This window comes from Sitophilus oryzae, unplaced genomic scaffold, assembly GCF_002938485.1.
Source record: "Sitophilus oryzae breed Bouriz unplaced genomic scaffold, Soryzae_2.0 scaffold_1586_pilon_pilon, whole genome shotgun sequence".
Lineage (NCBI taxonomy): Eukaryota > Metazoa > Arthropoda > Insecta > Coleoptera > Curculionidae > Sitophilus > Sitophilus oryzae.
In genome coordinates this window covers 2627591-2648526 of record NW_022146265.1, presented here as the reverse complement: position 1 = coordinate 2648526, position 20936 = coordinate 2627591, and the positions used below count along the sequence as shown (strand labels likewise).

Genomic DNA, 20936 nt, shown 5'->3' with positions numbered 1-20936 from the left:
AACAAACTGCACAAATCGCTAGATTTGGTTATTTTCCTCATAGTTGCTGACCTTGTGTTCGATCTGTTATGAGATAGTGATGTTTAAATAACGACTGGGTCCTGCTTTTTGAACGTACAGCCTTATAAATATAACAATGTGGGGAGTTTCCTGTTGAAATATATCGTTTATTTTGCTTTTTTTTATTTTTTTTGAGGGTCTAAAATTTTTAGATTTATCACTTAAATTCTTTTGTGAAATCTAGCATTTCTACGATAACCAGACCGAGAACGTCATTTATAAAGCGAATCCCTTTCACACGGAGAAAGGCATTCACTAAAATTTAAAAATTTTGTATCATTGAGACAACACTTCGGTTATTATAATATTATCTCGATAGCGAGCTCTGAATATCTAAAAAGCGAATCCCTCTCACACGGTGAGTAGAGGATTATCTAAAAGTACTAACTCTTTGTCTCTGCTATGAAAAGAACACTGTGGAGAAGAACAGTCCGTGTTTATACAATATTCCTCATCCCTTTGTTTTCTCCCTTTCCTCTAATCCCCACATTTCTGGATGTATTTCTATTTATTTCCATCCAATATTCGTCTAAAAATAAATATTCTAAAAGACTTACATGTAATGTGTAATTAATTTTTCGATAAGGCTATCGATAACGTATAAAAGAAATCCCTCCCACACGGAGATGGGCATTCTCTAAAAAGTACGAAATTTTGTCTCACTGGGAGATACCAATATTTTGGCACCTAAATATATAAATAATATTCCCTTTGAGAGTGAGATCTAAACTTTACAAAAAAAGAAATCAATTCCAGAGATAGGCATTTTCAGCACACTTGTTTCATACCTTATTTCATTGCTGGGAGATAAAACACTTCGGCATTTATAGTACTCTGTTGATTGGTGAGGTCTAGAATCTCATATAATAGAATCCTCTCACGAAGAGAAGGGCATTCTCTGTAAGTACAAAACTTTGTCTCACGGAGAGGACAACAGTTTAATATATATATGTTATTCTCATTTTTTTCTTTTTGTCTAATTCCATTGTTTCCTCCTTGCCTCTCTATCATTTCCATATTTCGAAATTTGATTTTATTTTCATTATTTCCATTCATTATTTAATTTCCTAAAAATTATAAGATACTTGGTGATACCTGTAATTCTATCTCTCGATAGTGGACATCAATATTGACTTATAAAAGGAATCTCTCTCATATGGTCATCCTCTAAAAAATACGAAATTTGACTCCACTCGGAAATGCAAATACTTGGCATTTATAATATTCTCTTTGACTGCGAGATATAGAACCTTATATAAATGAGAATTCCTCTTACAAGGAGAAGGACATTCTTTACACGTACGAACTTTGTTCAATTGAGAGTACAACAGTCCGATATATATAATATTCTTGTTGTTTTCTTTCTTTTATCTAATTCTAATATTCCGTTATTTACGCCACTTCTGTTTTCTCTCTAAAATAAATATTATACAATATTACATATTGTTCCTTGTGTTCTACCTAGCTGTAGAACACCGTATATTACATAGTAATATCCAAAATGAGTAGAGAATAAACAAAATGGCTTCATCGATCTACGACGAAGAAATCGGAGAGCTACGATCCGCACTGCACCGTGCACGTAAGACGAATGAATACCGACCGCCGCGCCAGGGCCGGCGCGGCCACCTAGACTGGTAGCGGGAGGGAATTTAGCTTATAGCTTTAAAATTGTGCACGCAGGGACGGTACTACGTATAGAAAAATCAAGATAATACATTCGGACTGGACGCGAATATAATAACCATTCTAACTACGAAATTTTATCTGGCAATTATAAAATTTCAATAACCAAAACAAAGGATAAATAAATCCAAAAACATCTGATTCGATCTGACAGTGACAAGTGATGACCAAAGATAAAGAGAGGTCGACAAAAATTCTAATGCTGGGCCAGTGAAAATATTGTGGAGCTGTAGCCGTATAAAATCGCGGTGTATTTCGGGTTGCATAATTGTAAAATTTAAATAAAATAATATTTAACAATAAAATTATAGTAAACATGATGCAAAAATAATAGCTATTTGCGATATTTTATGAGCTAGCACACAGAGGTCGTTGCGAGGAAATTTGACTGTTACAAAGGATGAAACCGTAGGCTCCTCAGTAGTGCCAGATTATAAGTAGATTATAAACTTTGTTTTTCTTTATTGTTTTCGTGGTTCCACTTGGAATCGGGCACTAGTTAGGTTACTAGTTTGCGCACATAGCACGCCCACTTATGGCCTCTAAAATTGTGCACAGCGCCTGACCGGCACAGTGATTAGAGAGATATCGGAAAACCGGATAGCGTCATGCAGTATTTACGCGTACCTTATCATGGTTACGATATGCGCGAGTCAATTTTTAATGCAACACCCGCTAATAACGTTACCGCCTGACGTAATTTGCGGATCAATTACACCAAGCGCTATTTCTAAATAACGCTTAAAAATTGCTTAAATGGGCATGTGCGGGTATTTGACAACCGGGGCCGGCCGGCGAGATCTTTTATTTTAGGTTATGTGAATTGTTTTGAATTATTGCTTTAGTTTTATTAGATAATTTGATGTTTAAGTAGCTGGGATTAGTTTTAATTAAATAAATATGGCCCAAAATATGGATTCCACCTCTTCCAATATTAAAGAACCTATAAAGAGGCTTAGGTTTACAGCAGATGACGACTTAGCCCTTCTAAGAGAATTTGTTGCTTGTTGCCCTAAACCCACTGGAAGACGTTGAACAATAAAGCACTGGAAATAAGCACTTTAGCCCTTTTAGTTTAAAACACCTAGTAAACAAAACAATTACTAAGGTTTCATCCTTGTGAAAATAAGTTATGTCAGATCGCTCAGGATCTTGACTATGAGGTGTCTATTGATTAGACACAGTGTCCTGTTAAAAACCCTGTAACAATTCGAATATTTAATAAAATTAAGAACTTTTTACACATATCTCATATTCCTTAAGTAACAATATTTATTTACTTTCAGATGATGACATTCCTTACATAGAAGACGTAGACAACACCCGACAGCCCACTGTAATAGGACTGGTCAAAGCGCCCACCATACCACCCAGAAGAAGAAACATTTCAATCGGAAGCGACTCATCCATTTCCTCAACCATTCAACCCATCACCGGATCACTATCCTTAGGTACGTCCAAAAACTCCGCCAACTCCAAAACAACAATAAAAACAGAGAACGCTGTTCTTTTATCTTTAGGTCAAGGATATGATTCTGCCGTAGGTTCATCAGCGCCCACAACGTACTCATCTCCGCACCAGAATACCCCTACTTCAGTGTCGTCCAGTATGGCAGACGCTGGACACTTCTCATCGCCTCCCAGCTGGACAAGCAGTCCTCCAACGTCTCCGGACAGTATCCAGACGTCGGTAAACTACATCCCTGATGACGTCAACATTCTTAAACCAGCTCCAAAAGGAAGGGTTGTGGCCAAGGAGATGCCCACTGTGCAGAAAGTGTCATTTGCTCAAACTCCTTCTCCCCAAACTATCCAGAAAGTTCGTGAGTTGAAGGCAGCAATGCAAGGAGCTGATATTCCCAAGAGTTCCAGCGTGGTGACCTTTCCTGAATCGAAATCAGAAAGAGAACCACGTTTCACACCGAGCATTACCAGCATAGGAAATGCCGTTCTTCGATCCAGAACCGCTGATTTTGAGAGGATCAGCAAAGTTGAGACCAAACCAAAGAGTTCCTCTGTTACTACACCTTCCTCTGTTCAAAGCAGTACTGTTGCACCAACCACAACTAGTACTGGATCATCGGATAGGGATAAAAAGAAATACACCAAGAGAAGGTATACGGATTCAAGGCATATGACTCGACATATTCCAGATTCTGAGACTCTGGATTCATCGACTAACAGTGTTCCTAAAACAGAACCTAGTCCTGTTAGTGCAGGTCCAAATGTAGGTCCGTTGTACAAAAGAAGAGAGCTGATTTCTAGTGTACCATCCAAGTAAAAATTATTTTTGGTGTAAATGTTTTTAATGTTTTTCAAATCAATTCAAGGTATTGGAGACCAATAATAATATAACACAAAAATTGCATCCAAATGATTGTAGAAATAAATCTTGTTAAACGCAAAAGGAAAATGCCAAAATATTGAGCTATTTTTCCTGAATTATTTTTATATAAAAACTCGTAGATTTAAGTAATAAAATTATATATAGCTTGTATAAAATGTAATATAATATTAGAACGATGTTTAAATGTGTTCAAAATTGATCTTATGGTGCCAATAAAAACATAATTTATTGTAAGATAATACTCAAGTTACTAGGTATTGGTTAAAGAAAGTATAACGTGATGATAAACGCTTAGTGTTTTAGATTCTAGTCAATAAATGGTTGATTAAAATAATAATTGTTGCCTTAGAGGAATTTTGTAAGAAAGTGCCTTAAAGCTTTTGTTGATGGAAAAAAATACCCACAATTGTATATATTTCAGTAAACTGCGGTTTATTCTTTTGATAACAGTAATCACAAACCCTTAATATTCACAATAAACCTTGCCCCAAAGACGAATTGAACGGGGTCGCTAAAAAAAGGTCTCTACAATTTTTCGATAAACCTACTCCCTTTAAAAGGTATCTCTACCATTTTAGTATAGCTGATTTTTGGTTTAAACTTCATTAGACTTTAAACATTTCTTAATTCCCAACCTAACACCATCCGCTGAATGAGGAAAAATGCATGTAAATAATGGTTTTAAAAATAGTTCATATAAATACAAATTGAAAAAAAAAATCGTTGATATCGGTTAAGAAATGCCTCTAATATAAAATAATTAAATATTGTTAATTTAAATGGCCGGGCAAACGCTCTCTACTGCGCCTTGCCGCTGTGACGTCACCCGCCGTTCTTCTGGTTGAGTGGAGCCAGACGCGTGTTTATTTTACACAGTTTGCTTTTAAACGCTGTTGAATCCGAGTCAAAATTTTAGTTATTTGTGTTAATTAATACATAATTAGTAATTAGTGATATTTTTAAATAGTAATGGATGAGTGAAAACAGAAAAAAATGGTCCAAGGCCATGAGAAGAGATGCAAAGAAAAACGTTAAATTATCCTCTATTTTTACGATTTATTGTTGTGAAGATCATTTTGATGTAAGTTCATATATTTATGTATATTGTCTTACATAGGTATATGAAATTTGAATGTACAGGGTTTTTCATTATATTTTGACACCCACATACAGCCTTAACTGCAAGTTTTAGAATAAAACATTAAATAAAAAAGTTGCATGGTTTTTCATATACTCTCTTTTAAAATTAATTCTAGTTATACAGGGTATCTCAAAAAAGGTGGTGCAGAAAATTGTAGGTATTTTTCGCTTTTCAACTGTCAATATTTCGTAAACATTTGAAGATAGGTATAGGATATTATACATGAAATATATCTAGAATATCTAGAAATTTCCTAAGGATGCAAAAATATATAGGGGTTTTCACTTAAAAAAGTAACTTAATTTGGCGTAATTATGGGACACCTGTATAATATTTTCATTACTGATAAACAATTTATTTCCTATAATTTCGTAAAAAAAACAATGTTTAAAAATAACAAGGGTAAGGAGGTGTCAATATATTAAAAAAACTTTCTTTTTCACGCTATGCTTTGGAGTTATTTTTCAACATACTAAACAAATATTTTTGTCTCTTTTCACTTCTACATAACCTACAGCATTATCTCCATACGTCTCCGTACCTGATCTGACAAATAAGTTTATAACATTAATTTATAACTATATAAAAGTTCGTAACAGTAGGTACCTACTTATACTTAAATATGCTTCAGTACTACAAAGAATAAATGTTACATACCTCTCTGTTTTTTCCTCGTAACTCAGCACCAATAAATTGGGAATTTGTATTTATAAAAGCAGCCAACATAAAAGCATCGACTGTTGGCAAGTTATCTGATTGTGCTTTTACAAACCCGGAATCTGCCATTACTTAAAAAATTCTCAGAACACACAACACATACAAATAATAACTGCACAAAAACGCATAAAAGCTCCTTCAATCAACGCTAAAAGCAACAGAAATGTCTTTGTACGCCACCTAAATACGTACATAAACGGAACACGTCTGGCTGCTGCTCGCCATCACGCGTCGACGAGAACGGCGGGTGACGTCAGACCAATAGAATATCGTTTCAATTCGCGAGGCGTCGTTTGCGTTATCCATAGTATTTTAATGGCCCGTTTTATAAAATTGTGGTACTGCTTTCAAGAAAAAAGTTTTTTTTTGCATTTACACATATTTATTCTAATAAATTGAACAGTTTCTGGCGAAAAAATAAAATATATGCGTCTTCCTCATTGTATTTACATAATAGATTAAATTTTTCAAAAATAATTTTGACAAAATAGTTGAAGAATTTAGGAATTTACCGAGTGGTTAAATTTAGCCGTGAATAACTTTTGAAGGAGTAGGTTTATCGAAAAATTGTAAGAGACATTTTTTGTAGAACGTTCAATTCTGTACAAGAATATGTGATTGTCATGGCTGTGAGAGAACAAGATCGAGAGAAAAAAAATGATTTGCAAAAAGTGGCAAATTCCTATGTAATTTAAATGGGAAATGAATCGTCTTTGGGCAGCGGCGTGCGGTGACAATTATACAATAAAATTTGAAAGTCTGTCTTCTTGCTTGTTGAATTCCTCATGAAATTTTTATATGTTTTAGTACTGCAGAAGATTGTTCCTTCTTTGACCTCCACATAAAACGAAACAGTAAACACTAAGTTAAACTGAAAAATACAATATTACCTGTAATCGCAAGCGAACCCGTCCTGATAAATTAAAAGTCTGAAGGCATCGAAATCGCTGCCGTAGCTAGCAACGGTGCGCGATTTTCCGGTTTAAATTTGTCGTTTGGTGTTCGAGGTCAATAACACCTACATGAAGGAGGGATAGGCGACCGGCGATTTCCGCGCGCATCCATGCAGGCAAAGTTAATTAAATTTACTACGTTTATGGGTTAAGTTTCAAATAAATAATTTTAACAAATTAAATTAACCTTTTGTTATATTGTTTTATTAACATTAATAACTGTATTATTAACGTTTAACTATTTTATTTTTCTATTTTTAAAGTTTAGGGGAAGCGGTGTTTCCGCTTCCATGTGGACCGCACGCCGCTGCTTTGGGGCAAGGTTTATTGTGAACACAGGTTTACAATGGTCTGTTATTGTTTTTAGATAATAAATCCAAAATTTAGAGGGTGTCTTGAGAAAATGATCAAATTTGTAAATAATCTCTACCTAAGTGGCGGATTCATCTCTCCAAAAAATCCTGTATGGGTATTTCGCCACTGCAAGAAAATCTACAAAATAAAATAGTTATTTTTTGTAAATACTACAAAAATTTTACAGAGGGATTACCTAATATGTGAGGGAAGCTACACCATAATTGAAAATAGTTGAACAGAGATGGAAAATAATGATGATGATGATATTAAAGAAATAAGACAAATTAGTTTATATATATAAGTCGGTTCAGAACATTCTACGACGTTTTCCGACACCTAACCTCCACTCTTCTATTTAGCCAGGGATCATCAGGTATTTCTCTTATTTTCTAGTTCTTACACCTCCCTCAGCTTCGTCGCGGCCTTCCTCTTTTATTTCTGCCTCGAGGTGTCCACAGTAAAATTTGTTTTGGTATTCTGTGATCGGGCATTCGATGCACATGACCAAACCATATGAGTTGTTTTGTTCTTATGTCGTCCACAATTGTGTGTTCTGCTCCCATAATCTCTCTTACTCTGTCGTTGGTTATTTGTTCTCTTTTCGATTTTCCAGCAGATCTCCTCCAGTAATCCATTTCGGTCGCTAATATCATGTTTTCTGTTCTGCTTTTCAAATGCCATACTTCGCTTCCGTAAGTTATTATGCTTTTTACTATCGTATTATATATGTTCTTCTTATTAGCTTTAGAGATTCCTTGATCCCACAATACACCATTCAACATAGATATTGCCCTCCTGCCTTGCATTATTCGATCTTTTATACCCTCATCGAGTTTTCCATCGTTAGTTATTTTCAATCCAAGATATTTATATTTGTCACAGTTTTTTATCACGCTTCCATCCTCTAAGACTATGTTCTCTTGTGGCCCTCCTACAGTCATTGATTCAGTTTTGGTGATATTTACCTCCAACCCCCATTTCTTATACTCCTGTATCAGCTTCCTTGCCATATTCAAGGTCGTCGATCTTGGGCTAGGGACCATAGACAAATAAATAAAAGAGACTGGCAAATTAAATGCAAAGAGAGGGACAACGTTCCCGTAGCGCAACTCAGAACCCAAAATTTCGTTCTATTTATGTTGATCTGCGCATTGCGTCTATTGGGCCCACTATCTCATTCTAATATAACAAGAGAGAAAGAAGCAGCCATATAAAACGTAATTTCTAAATAGAAATTAGAACAGTCGCCTTTCGTTTTCGTCATCATGACAACCAAGATAACAACATCATGACAATTCGTTATGTTTGTTAATTTTTCTTTTCGTGATTTACCTTTTTTTCTAAACTCTCCATTTTATTGACTTATGAATATGGATAGGGAACAAATTCCTTTGTTCCATATAGGTATTTATATTTTGTTACTTATAATTTTAGTTTATACTATTTGTTATTTTATTTGCTGCAGGAACCAGTATCATCTATTTTTTATATGTATTGGTACCCCCTTTCTCTGATAGATATGTTAAAGACACCCGGTAAAATAAAAGTAAGTAGTTATATTTATCATCTTATTAAGAAAAAAGTAGAAGTAGTAGTGTCAAAAATATTTCGAACCTCTCCTAAAATAACAAATTAATACAATTATTTTTTATCATTTTTTGGGTAGGGAGTTTATAGCTGGTTTATAGTAACCAGAAACTTTATTAATATACCTATTTTACTTTTGTTTTAGGATTAAAAATTAAAACTGGACTTGAAAATGGTTGAGGATCATGATTCTCGTAAAGTCTTCTTTGCTTGGATATTCACTTTGTTATTGCAATTAGACAGTTTTTTCGAAAATGAGATTTTTAATGCCCTTTAAAAAAATTGGTCGATCGTTTCCTGCAACAGTCAGTTCTTCTGCATTTAAAATTGGTAGGTGGGTGGAATAAACACTGTTATTTTTTGTTATTATATTATAAAAAGTTTATTTATTTTTATGTATAAATATGTTTATAAACAGTACAATTTTTTTGCTTTTTTTTTTATAATTCCCTTATAATAGTAGTATTCTTTCGTTCTGAAAGAAACTGCAAATTTTCACTTAAACTGATTTATTTCCTACACCATGTTCCCTTTACGTGGTATAGGGAGTAAATCAGTTTAAGTGAAAATTTTCAGTTTCAGAATGAAAGAATACTACTAATAAAGGCTAATTTAAATTTTCCGCCAGCCAGAATGTGCGATAATGTATTACGATTCGTTTTATACCTATCTCTTTCTTTTTCATATAAAGCACACATAATAAAGAAAGATAGCAATAAAGACGTTGGTCCTGCCATCGTCCTGCTAATTGGTTTCAAAATTGTTATTCTGAGTTGTGCTCCGGGAACGCGGTCCCACTCTTTACCATGAGATTTGTCAGTCTCTTTTTATTTGTTTGTCTATGGCTAGGACTATCTGGTCGTCCGTAAAAAAATAGGGTGTACAGGGTGTCCTCATTTATTAGGGGGATTCCCATTCCTCTACATTTAAGCATCCATTTTTTTAGTGCCTGTTGCAGGTATATTTTGAATAGTATAGGAGATAGGCAACATCCCTGCTTGGGGCCTTCTGTAATTTTTATGCTTTCTGACAATGAGTCTCGTATTTTTATTCTAGCTGTGGTGTTCTGGTATAAGTTCTTAACTGCTTTAAGTAGGTAGACATTTATATTAGTTATTTCCAACGTTTCCCACAATTTATTTAATGGTATGCTGTCATAAGCCTTTTGGAGGTCTATATATACAGGGTTGTTCACCACATACGACACGGAATATTGTAGCTAAACGATTAGATTTTTACAAATTGTAAGTTTTGGGTTCGTTGAAGGACTATTAGACAATTTAAAAATATTTTTACAAAATACAGAGTGTCCCAAATAAATAAAAAATATCAAAGTTGTATTTTTTTTAAGTGGAACACCCTGTATATTATTACATTTTTAGTTTCTACGATTAAAATAAAGGTAAATTTAATTAAGGTTTATTGCACTAAAACCTTACCGTTTTTGAAATATTTGCAATTTTGTGAAATTGCAGTATAAATTTTAAGGCTTCATTTCTCCGAGGGTATCAAAGTTTTTAATACTAAATATTTACTGAAGTTTATTTATTGATCAGTTATTGTGTTGCAATAATAAAAATTTTACTACCTTATACAGAGTGTCTAAATATTATTGGCGTAATGACCTTGAATAGATTTCCAGTAATTCTATTGGCTGAAACATTCATCTGTCAGAAATTTTATCTGTCAAATTCATCTGTCAAAAATTTCAGCCAATAGAATTACTGGAAATCGATTCAAGGTCATTACGCCGTTACGCCGATACGCCATTTTTAGGATAGTGTGGCTGCACCCTGAAAAATTCATCAGTCAGAAATTTTATCTGTCAAAAATTTCAGCCAATAGAATTACTGGAAATCGATTCAAGGTCATTACGCCGTTACGCCGTTTTTAGGATAGTCTGGATGCACCCTCATGCCTTGCAAGAAAATGTATTGCCATCGGGACTGAACCTACATGCCAAATTGCAATTTCCTACAATGAAAGGAAAGAAAATTTCCTACAATTAAAATTTAAGTTTTCCAAGTATGGTGTGTAGTATTAGAATTACTTAGATTTCTTCAACCTATACTTAAAATTGGGTTTTCTGAATTTCTATTTTATGTTTTTCGCTTGAAGTCATTTGCAGATGCATTTTGTTGTTCATTAATTTTTTCTTCTTCTGTTCTTTTAATTGTACCAAAGTGGTACATTTTTAGTTTAGAATGTGGCACGCGATAAAAGTAGGGTGCGGCAACACTGCCAATGGAACTTAGATAACAAGACAGGAGAATGCAGATATTTTTTCACAATTAAATGTAAAATAAGAAATACATATATATGATTTATCATTTAGTTTAGTAAATAAAAAAAATATATTTAGTTAAAATAAAAAAATACATTTAAAATACATATTGTTTGCAAAGAGCCCTTAAAAATACACTTTTTCTTAAATTACTGGCTTCCCTTTGAATTTCCTCGTTGTTATTAGAGTTTAATTCCAACATTCCCATAACTTGTGTAGCGCATTTTCTTCTCTGAAACTCTCCGCGTCTATTATGAATATGAATTAGGAACTCTAGAATATTTATATCCCAGAAACAGTGATAATAAGCATCGACTGCATCATTACAGAGCTTTTGATCGCCTATGAAAAAAAGTTTAAAAAACTTTGCATACTAAGGAAAAAAGTTAAAAAAAACATCTTTATTATGCAAAATATACCTAGTATACGGAACGCCAGGGCATAATCTGGATCTTCCAAAAACTGGCATAAAACAGCTGCTTGGGTGTAACATCCTAGAGCCTGGCAACATTTGATCATTCTTCTAGTAACATGATCGTCATACCGAATAGGGAGATTGAAATAATCATTGCATATGATCAACGATTTTAAATAGAACGACATTGAAATCTTGTAATTTCCATTTGCTAACAAAATATAAACAATTATACTACCATACGATCGAAAAAAAACCGGCGTTCAGTCGTGTTCAGTAGGCTTGAAAATGACGATCGATAATATTAATTTCATAGCCATCGCTGACGCGGCTTTTTTTATCATATTGTATATATTGAGGTTAAAGTCCGATGTCCGGTTAAAAAGGTTGATTCTCACTATACCTTCCGTTTCCATTCCATATCCGTTCCGTATTTTTTATTGTATTGACGCTATACGTAATCTTTCGTTCCGTATCAGTTCCATACTTTTTATTGTACAATTTATATCATTACGGAAGTTTAATTTAAAAAAATTGTATCTTTTGAAAATGGTAATGGATTTAATTAAGAGGTGAAAGAATAAATAAATATCAGCAAAATTTTAAACAGAGCTGGTACAAATGTAAGAACTTGACAACGCTATTTTCGATACGCTTTAGTCCGTCCGCCAAAAAAATGTATGGAAAGGAAGGGAAACGGAACGGATAGTGTGCATTATCCTATTCATTTACATGATATAATATTTTATGTAAACGGAAGGAAAACGGAAGGAAGCTGATATGGAAGGTATAGTGAGAATCAACCTTAAAGGTTGATTCTCACTATACCTTCCGTTTCCATTCCATATCCGTTCCGTATTTTTTTATTGTATTGACGCTATATGTAAGCTTCCGTTCCGTATCAGTTCCATACATTTTATTGTACAATTTATATCATCACGAAAGATTTATTTTAAAAATTTGTAGCTTTTGAAAAAGGTAATAGATTTAATTAAGAGGTGAAAGAATAAATAATTATCAGCAAAATGTTAACAGAGCTGGTACAAATGTACGAACTTTACAACACTGTTTCCCATACGCTTCACTCCGTCCGCCAAAAAAATGGATGGAAGGAAAGGATATGGGACGGAAGGGAAACGGAACGGATAGTGTGCATTGTCCTATTCATTTACATGATATAATATTTTATGTAAACGGAAGGGAGCTGATATGGCAGGTATAGTGAGAATCAACCTTAATGTCGACATTAACAGGTTAATGTTTGGGTTTGGTTATGGTTTTGGTTGTTTTGTTGTGTGTTATTATCGAGATTAACCGGGTCGGATTATGTCCGGTTAATGTCGACATTAACCGGACATTGGACCTTAACCGTAACATATTTACTAGTGATGGGAATAATCGAATTATTTTCACCATCGAATAATTAGTAATAATTCATATTTCACAATCGAATTAATAATTCGAATTATTTAGTAGTATTATAAATTTAACCTAAAAATTTCGTTCCAGCTAGTGCTCGTCTAGGGGCTATTTTAAACAAATTCTGAACCATTGCCATACCTATATTCTATCACTGAATAAAAAATTAAAAAAAAATTCTTTATTCAATGTATTCTATTAACTGTGCCGAAGCCGTTTAATAAATTAAACCATAATTAATAAATTTAAAACCGTTTAATAAATTTAAAACTTTAATTAAATTTAAAAGTGCCGAGTTTATGATTGTTTCAATTCCTATTGAAAAGCTCATATCTAAAATAAAAGCTTCTTCTAAAACGATATAAGTATGTCCTTGTTTACGTGCGGTTCGTATTTCTTTTTATTTTATCAGTTGCAATCAATAATTATTTAGATAAAAGAAGAAAATTAATTTTAGTGTTCGGTGAAATTTGGGTTAGATGGAAATGAACCAAATAATAGTAGTATTCTTTCGTTCTGAACAAAATGAAAATTTTCACTTAAACTGATTTATTCCTACGTGGTATAGGAAATAACAATGATTTCTGGATTTTTCTATATCGGATCGTTCCAAAGACATTATAAATATAGACCGAACATCTCATTCATAAATACTCGTTGGTAGTGTATCAAACATTCCAATGTGTAAAACAAGGACAGAAGAGACAGAGAAGCCTAAAATTTCCGACCCCGGCAACTAGGCGCATTTGGATTGTTCTAATGGCCAGTGGCGTATCGTTTTTTGGAACGAATTTAATTAGTAAAGTAAAAGTAAAGTAATTAGTAAAATGTTTACTCCATATTAATATACTACATTAACACTTTTTCGTCAGATGAGTTTTGTTATAAGGTCTAATATAATAATATAATTAATATCCCACATATACTTATGTTGAAACGTTAGTAGGTAGTTTTCGAAAATCGCTCCAACGTCGATTTTCAATTTAAACTTTCAGTTAATTCTATATAAAATTTCAGTTACTTTTGAATATTTACAGGGTGATTCAGGCTTCCGAAACAGTTCTATATTAGGTTTGTGGTTGGTGACTTTTCTTTCAATTTTTTTTTTCAGAATATGGAGGCAATGGTAAAGAACATTTTAGACATTTTTGTAAACATAGGTGGCCGGAACATATTTTCAAACTAAAGTTGTAGATTTGCCATTAAATTTCCATTCCAGAAATACCTAGGGTTGCCACCTGTCCTTTTTGAAAAGGACAGTCCTTTTTGGAATAACTTGTCCTTTTGACTTTTTTTGACTTAAAAAGTCATTTTTATTTTCGTATTTTCCCTGAGAAAATTACCTACAACAAACAGAAATATTATTTTCGTCCAAATTTAATTAGAGATGTTATAAAACTTATAAATAAATTTTTCTTGTTTAGAATAGGCAACATTATTTAGAACTTCCCGTTTAATCTCAAATGATAATTTAGGTTTTAGTTTTACCTTTTTTGATCTTAAAAAGAACTTTTTAAAATTAGTAATTAGTAACGATTTAGTTATTTCGCAATCGATAGCTTCCTGTAAAGTACTATGTAATAGTTGTTTAATCTTGTATTATTAGTAACTTCCTATACCTAAAATCAATGTTTAATGAGAAAATTGTGTTTTTTTGAAAATATAAGACAATATTTGACTTTCGGTCTTCTTCTTGTATTATGATGGCTCTGATACCAGGCAATTACCTTTTAGTTTCTCAACTGGCATTTATCATTAAAAGTATCAAATCTGTGTGCTACAGTATGGGATTTCTGTCGCATAATAATGAATATTACGTTTATTTACAAATCCATTACTTTTAAAGGTAGCTTCATTAGACAATCAAATTTTAATTAAATGTCCCAATCTTCATGAACTGTATTAAGCATATGTATTGCGGTTTGAATCACCCCGAGAATCACCCTGTATGTTGACAAAAATATTTTGAAAATGTGCGTTACAATGGCCCCCATCTTATGTAAAAAATTGAAATAAAAATTGCAAACCTAAAATGTAATAGGTAAAAAGCTTTTTTGGAGGCCTGGGTCATTCTGTATATAGGTATGTATAAAACTAGTAGCCTAAGAATTATTTACAGTTCGTCCCATTCTAAAAAAAAGTAAACACACCGTACAAATAACTCTAGGAAGAGGTATTTGTACGGTGGTAAAAAATTGTTTAAACGAGGCCGAAGGGGCAGATATAATAATGCAATAAAATGTAAAAAAGGGCGGGTAAACACCTTTGTTTATTTGTTGAGCAAAATTCCTTTAGAATATCGTATATAATGACCAAAATATGACGCAACTTTAAGAAAAAAAATGTCACTTTCTGGCTTATAATAAAGTTTCAAATGTTTATATTCAAATTTGTTATGATCTACAAAGTTAAGTAGTAATTGAGACGAATTATAATTCAATTACCGGCTACTACGTTCTTGTTTTAATAGCCCAAAATTCAACAAATATTAGAAATTATTTTAATTGTGAGAGGCTCCCTTGTGGGACGCCTATGTATGGCGATTACGGCGCGCGCGGAAACAATACCTACCTGTGAAAAGACAAATTCGGGTAATTTGAGCTTATTTTTCCACACATTTGACACTGTCGTACCATATTGAAAATTCGCAGATTCAAAAGTACGTTAAACAAAAGCAAAAACTACTGAAAAACACTGAAAAGTTCACTTCGGACTTGATTCCGACTTCAAACACACCGTAAGCTAAACGTAGTACGCTATAACGGGCCAAGGGTCGTCGCGAGGGCTGGTGGGACGGACGGCTCATTTCATTCTGGAAGACTAGCAGCGACGTTGCCAATAGTTCTAGACGTTTCAGCACATTAAACAGTAAACATGTCCTTTAATAGTAACGCATATATCCTTTGGTTAATAACATATTATTACGTATGCTTCTTTAAAAATAAACTATTAATTTAATTAAGAAATTGAGATTTATTGATATCCGGTGAAGGTTTTAAAGTCACCTTTTCTGCAAATCAAACTAAGTAGATAGGCGCAAATTTGAGATGTGGCAATGTCGCCTTCTCTATCTCAGTTGGTTTTTACAGTACGTAGTCAACCTCCGATTGTTTGATCGGGTTAAAATGCAAAATGTGATATCTGTTCTTCCTAAATCTATGGATCGTTCCTTTCTTTGCCGATTCCCTTTATAAATCAGTTTAAGTGAAAATTTTCAGTTCGTTCAGAACGAAAGAATACTACTAATAGTACTATACTAATTACTAATATCAGACTAATATTCGTATTTGTCCATAAGAGGTTATGTTTTATGTTCATTTGTAATTCGGTTACCACAGATATAATATAAAATACTACTAATTTTTATCTCGATATATCGAAAAAGATAATTCGAATTAGTTAGTTTTAATTTACTATCGAATTAGTCGTATTATTTAATTCGAATTTTCCCAACACTAATATTTACAGACATAAAATAATATAAAGAAAATTAGTTACCAAAATTCACATCTCCCATTAATCTTAACCAAGAAATATTAGATGGGTATTCTTTCAGTGCGTGGGTCAATATTTCAGACAGTATTTCTGATGTAGCATTTATATTATAAGAACTAGCACTAAAATATAACATAAGTAAGACCCAAACCAGCTTTTTTGAATGCAATCTCTTCAAAACCTACTTGCTCACTGTATTAGGCCACAAGTTCATATATTCCACTTGTAATTCCAGATTGGTTTCATCTTTAAAAATATTGTAGAGTTTTGTAAGCAAAGATATCACCACTGTTAGGCACCAAGTGTCTTTCAGGCGTAAAAATATTGACATCAAGTTATTTTTCATGGAATTATTATCATTATAATTTGAATTTCCTCTTTTGGATTGAGAAGAGTTTGGAGAAAAAATCGGCAATACTAAAAAATCATAAACTAGCTACAAAGACTTGAAACATACATATAATCTACATTTTACCAAGATCCCATAAATTTTTTGAAAATTTCTTAGTACCCTTGTTTTGAACTATTTCGTGACAAGCCAAGGCTATAGCCGAAGTGATTTCAAACATTGCCCATTTTTTTTCCTGTCCTAAAAGGAACTCCCAGCGTCGCAAATTCAGAAGACAGATAGCACAGGTTTCTATAACCTCTGTACGGGGTAAGACTGTATCATTTGTTTGAAAGCATACCTCACATGCATTACCCAAAGCATGCCTATCTTAAAACGAATTTCCTATAACATAAGAGTTATTTCTTTAATTTTTTACACCTACCAGCAATACTATTTGGCCAGTCCTCAATTAACTGAGTAATTTGTATAACCAGTACTTCCCAATTGACCATTTTATATAACTTAGAAATGTTGGAAGAAGCAGCTTGTAATTCTTTATCTAAAACTATAAGTAGTTCAAGGGCCATGTTCCAATTCTTGTTAAGAAACTGTTCTTTAGATTTTGCCAGTAACACATACGAATAGTCTTGCAAAAATCCTAAAAAGATTCAGTTATAAAAAATGGGTAATTTAAAATACTTTTTCATACCTCTAGGAAGCCCTTTGATTACACTTTCTAATGGGATGGGTAATTTCCATTGAGGGTTAACTTCCCAAATAGGAGTATTAAAGTTCATCATGGCAATCTTAGTTATTAAGTCTTTAATTTCCTTCCAATCATATGTAATTATAAGCTGTCTTTCCAACTGTCTCATTTCCATTTGTGGTTTTTCTGAAATAATGCTATTTTTAGAATGAAATAAAAATTATAATTTAAGTTATATTACTTTTTTTAGTAGAATCTGTAAAACTAGTTTCAGTCTTAAGAAGGCTTTCAGAAATATTTACATTTCCCTCTTTTTTAATGTACATTATTTCAGCTTTACTAAACATATTTGTTAATGTACCATGATAGTTTATTCTATTATATAGATTAGGAACCTCCTCCTTTATAATCAGCTGGAAAAGGTAGTTTTTTAACAATTTTTTATCCTCCTCTTTCCATATATTCCAATTCCAATGCAAACCCTAAAAGAATTCAATATATAACATAAATTCTTAGTATTTCTTCTTCTACATACAAAAATTAGGTTGTCAATATTTCTGGAGTGACTTAAAGCAAATTCATTTAACAACTTCTTTTCTAACACACATCGGATATGATTTAAAGCCTTTACTTTATATAACAAATCCCTTGCTACTGTGAAGACACCACTAGAGAGAGCTCCTTGAACATCCAATTCTAGGTTCAGTCTATGCACTAGAGATATCTCTTTTTTAACATTATCTTTTTGCAGGATAGCTGTTAGACCCTAAAATGAAAAGAGATGAATATAAGTCATGCCTCCCTCACCCAATTAATACACAGAATCGTACTAACCACAAACTGGTTAACAATAGAGTTATTTAACTGTTCTGTTAAAGATTTGTTTTGTAAATCAGCAGTAGAATCACATGCTCTCATGTACATATTTAATAAATCTGTATCAATAGTTGCAAAGCCATTCTGTCCAATAATAGAATTGAAAAAATTTAAACACTGGGCAAATTGCTGTTTAGCAAAATCATACTCTTCACGATAAAAGAAAAAAGTGGCCAAATCAAAGCAAATTTGTGCACAAAATTCGTCTCTAGATACTTTTTTGCCTTTAGTCCATTCAAATTGAAGAGCCTCATTAGTTTCTGTAGGCATATTGAAACAATCATATGTTAACATTAGAGGAATTTCTTCCCATTGTAATGCATCTGTAAGGAATGTAACTGTTTTTTTGATGTTATCTGGACAACATATAATATTTTCATCAGCTGGTGACATTTCGGTCATTCTGCAAACAAAAATAAAATATCAAGTAGATACAAAAAATTATACGTTACTCAATATATACCCATATCTTTGTTGCCAACTTGAAGTTACCCTATGCATTGAAGTATTCAGCAACCACCTATGAAATAACAAAAGAGCAAATAAAAATTGGGGAGAGGCAGTTTTAGTATCAGCTTGCTCAATATTTGGAATTTCCATGATGGTCTTTTCCTCGCTAGTAAAATACATAAGATCCTGTAGTAAACTAATTTGAGTTTTAAATGGTAACGATCTTATTTGAGCTAAATTCCAGTTTAAAAAAGCGGCTATCTTTAAAGACAATATCTTCATTGCAATATTCTTTATAGGATGTTTAACTGTAACTTCATTGTTTCCTTCGGCAGTTTCAATATTCTCCGGCTCTGCTTTATTTTTTAAAGTCATTACAATGGCATCATAAAACTTTGTTATCAAATCTGTAGGAGAAGGATCTAAAAGATAATTTCTTAGTATGTAACTGGAATTTCTGTAGATAAAACAACCTGCATTTGCCTTTTGTAAATGTCTTATAAGTAAGTCTTTATCTAATAAAAATTCAAATCCTAAAAAAGTATCTGGGGATATAGGCACGGTCCCCGGTCGCAACAAGTCAACTTCCATGTTTTTAAATAATTATTGATGAAGTATTAAAAAAGAAACAAAAAACAAAAATAATGTAATTTGATTTGATTTGTCTGACTTGATACTTGATTATCTCCACAGAATATACTAACGAAAAAGAAGCCCAAGTTCCTTGTAATAAATCGGTTCCATTTTCGTAACGCCATCTCTCGACATAGCTGACATTATAGGTTAGCCAAAGGGGTGCGGGGCCGGGGGAAATTGTAAAATACACTTTTTTATTTTAATTATTTTTATTCGCTATTTGCAATTTTATTTTTAAAACATATTATGTGAAACAATCACATAATATGTCTTAAAAATAAAATTACAAACGGAAACAAAAGGAATTAAATAATCTGAAAATCTACAAAGTTTATTGATAAAAAAGTTAGGCTATGCAAATTGATAAATATATTAAGTATAACCTCTTTGGTATAACATTGTTAAACAAACATTAACAAATCATAACATATCAGATCATAGAACTAAAAAAAGTACTATTACATAAAAACAGGTGATACAATACTTCAAAATTAATTTTAACATGATATCAAAACCGAAAAATCAAACTGCAAACACAACCACACTTATCACAACAGAAATTAACACATGCTTCCGCGGCAAATGTCCAAGAAAGACTGATCATTCTGATTGGTCCTGGTCCGGTCGTAGCTCACGTCGTATTGTCGGTAAGCGAAATCCCTGTCCAAAAATTTTGACGATCAGCGCCATCATCCGTCATAATTGGTAAACTTTTGCTGGAACCATTTTTAATATTTCACTTACATGGCCCTGATTATCTCCTAAAGCCCCGTTCTCAGAACAGCGACTGTCGCCAGCGACACGTCAAGAGGACCAATGAGATTTGTACAAAATTCAAACAGCTGTCAATTTTAAATTTAGTACAGCTCCCATTGGTCGTTTGAAGTGTCAATCAGCGACACTGATTGACACTTCAAACGACCAATGGGAGCTGTACTAAATTTAAAATTGACAGCTGTTTGAATTTTGTACAAATCTCATTGGTCCTCTTGACGTGTCGCTGGCGACAGTCGCTGTTCTGAGAACGGGGCTTTAGATTATCTCCAGCATTGTTACAAGGGCAAAAATTTTTGTACTATACATGTACTATAAATGGTGTCGAAATTGTACTTTCTTAAGTGGGATTGTACATTTTGCGTGGAAAAATGTGGGGTCATGTATAGTATCCTTGAGGGTGCATCAGAGGGGTGCATCCACATTAGAGGTGTGTAGTTCGTGAACGAACTAGTTTCAATGAACTATTCCGACCCCGGAATGAAAGGAACTAGTTCCTGGTTTCTCAAAGAACTGTTCCTCAGGACCTGTTCCGGGATCGAGACTGTGACCGATATAAAATAATATGCGACGGCGACGGATCGGCTAGCGCGCGTAGCCCGATGGTAGGCAGGAGTGGGGAGTGCCAGCCGTACGTTATCGGATCCGGGCCTAGAGGAACTAAATTAAATAAAAGACTAGTTTACGTACGCACAGATCAGG

At 33.2% G+C, this 20936-nt stretch overlaps 3 protein-coding genes across 3 annotated transcripts; 1 reads left to right on the top strand and 2 right to left on the bottom strand.

The window, feature by feature from the left end:
* Positions 1-1581: 1581 nt before the first annotated feature.
* LOC115879713 (location of vulva defective 1-like) lies at positions 1582-4110 on the top strand. Its single transcript, XM_030896671.1, has 3 exons — positions 1582-1642; positions 3033-3197; positions 3267-4110. The coding sequence occupies exons 1-3, from the start codon at positions 1582-1584 to the stop codon at positions 4025-4027; spliced, it is 987 nt and encodes a 328-aa protein (XP_030752531.1). The 3' UTR covers positions 4028-4110.
* Positions 4111-7668: 3558 nt separating this feature from the next.
* Positions 7669-8271, bottom strand: LOC115879712. Its single transcript, XM_030896670.1, has one exon. It carries the CDS (start codon positions 8269-8271, stop codon positions 7669-7671), a length of 603 nt encoding a protein of 200 aa, XP_030752530.1.
* A 2878-nt stretch (positions 8272-11149) lies between these two features.
* On the bottom strand, positions 11150-19415 carry LOC115879735 (integrator complex subunit 8). The gene is made up of 12 exons (XM_030896705.1): positions 19298-19415; positions 18838-19246; positions 18333-18777; positions 18034-18264; positions 17740-17980; positions 17502-17684; positions 17235-17450; positions 16937-17179; positions 16647-16878; positions 16465-16583; positions 11552-11758; positions 11150-11474 (listed from the first exon to the last, which is right to left on the bottom strand). The coding sequence occupies exons 1-12, from the start codon at positions 19413-19415 to the stop codon at positions 11230-11232; spliced, it is 2889 nt and encodes a 962-aa protein (XP_030752565.1). The 3' UTR covers positions 11150-11229.
* Between the last annotated feature and the right edge of the window lie 1521 nt (positions 19416-20936).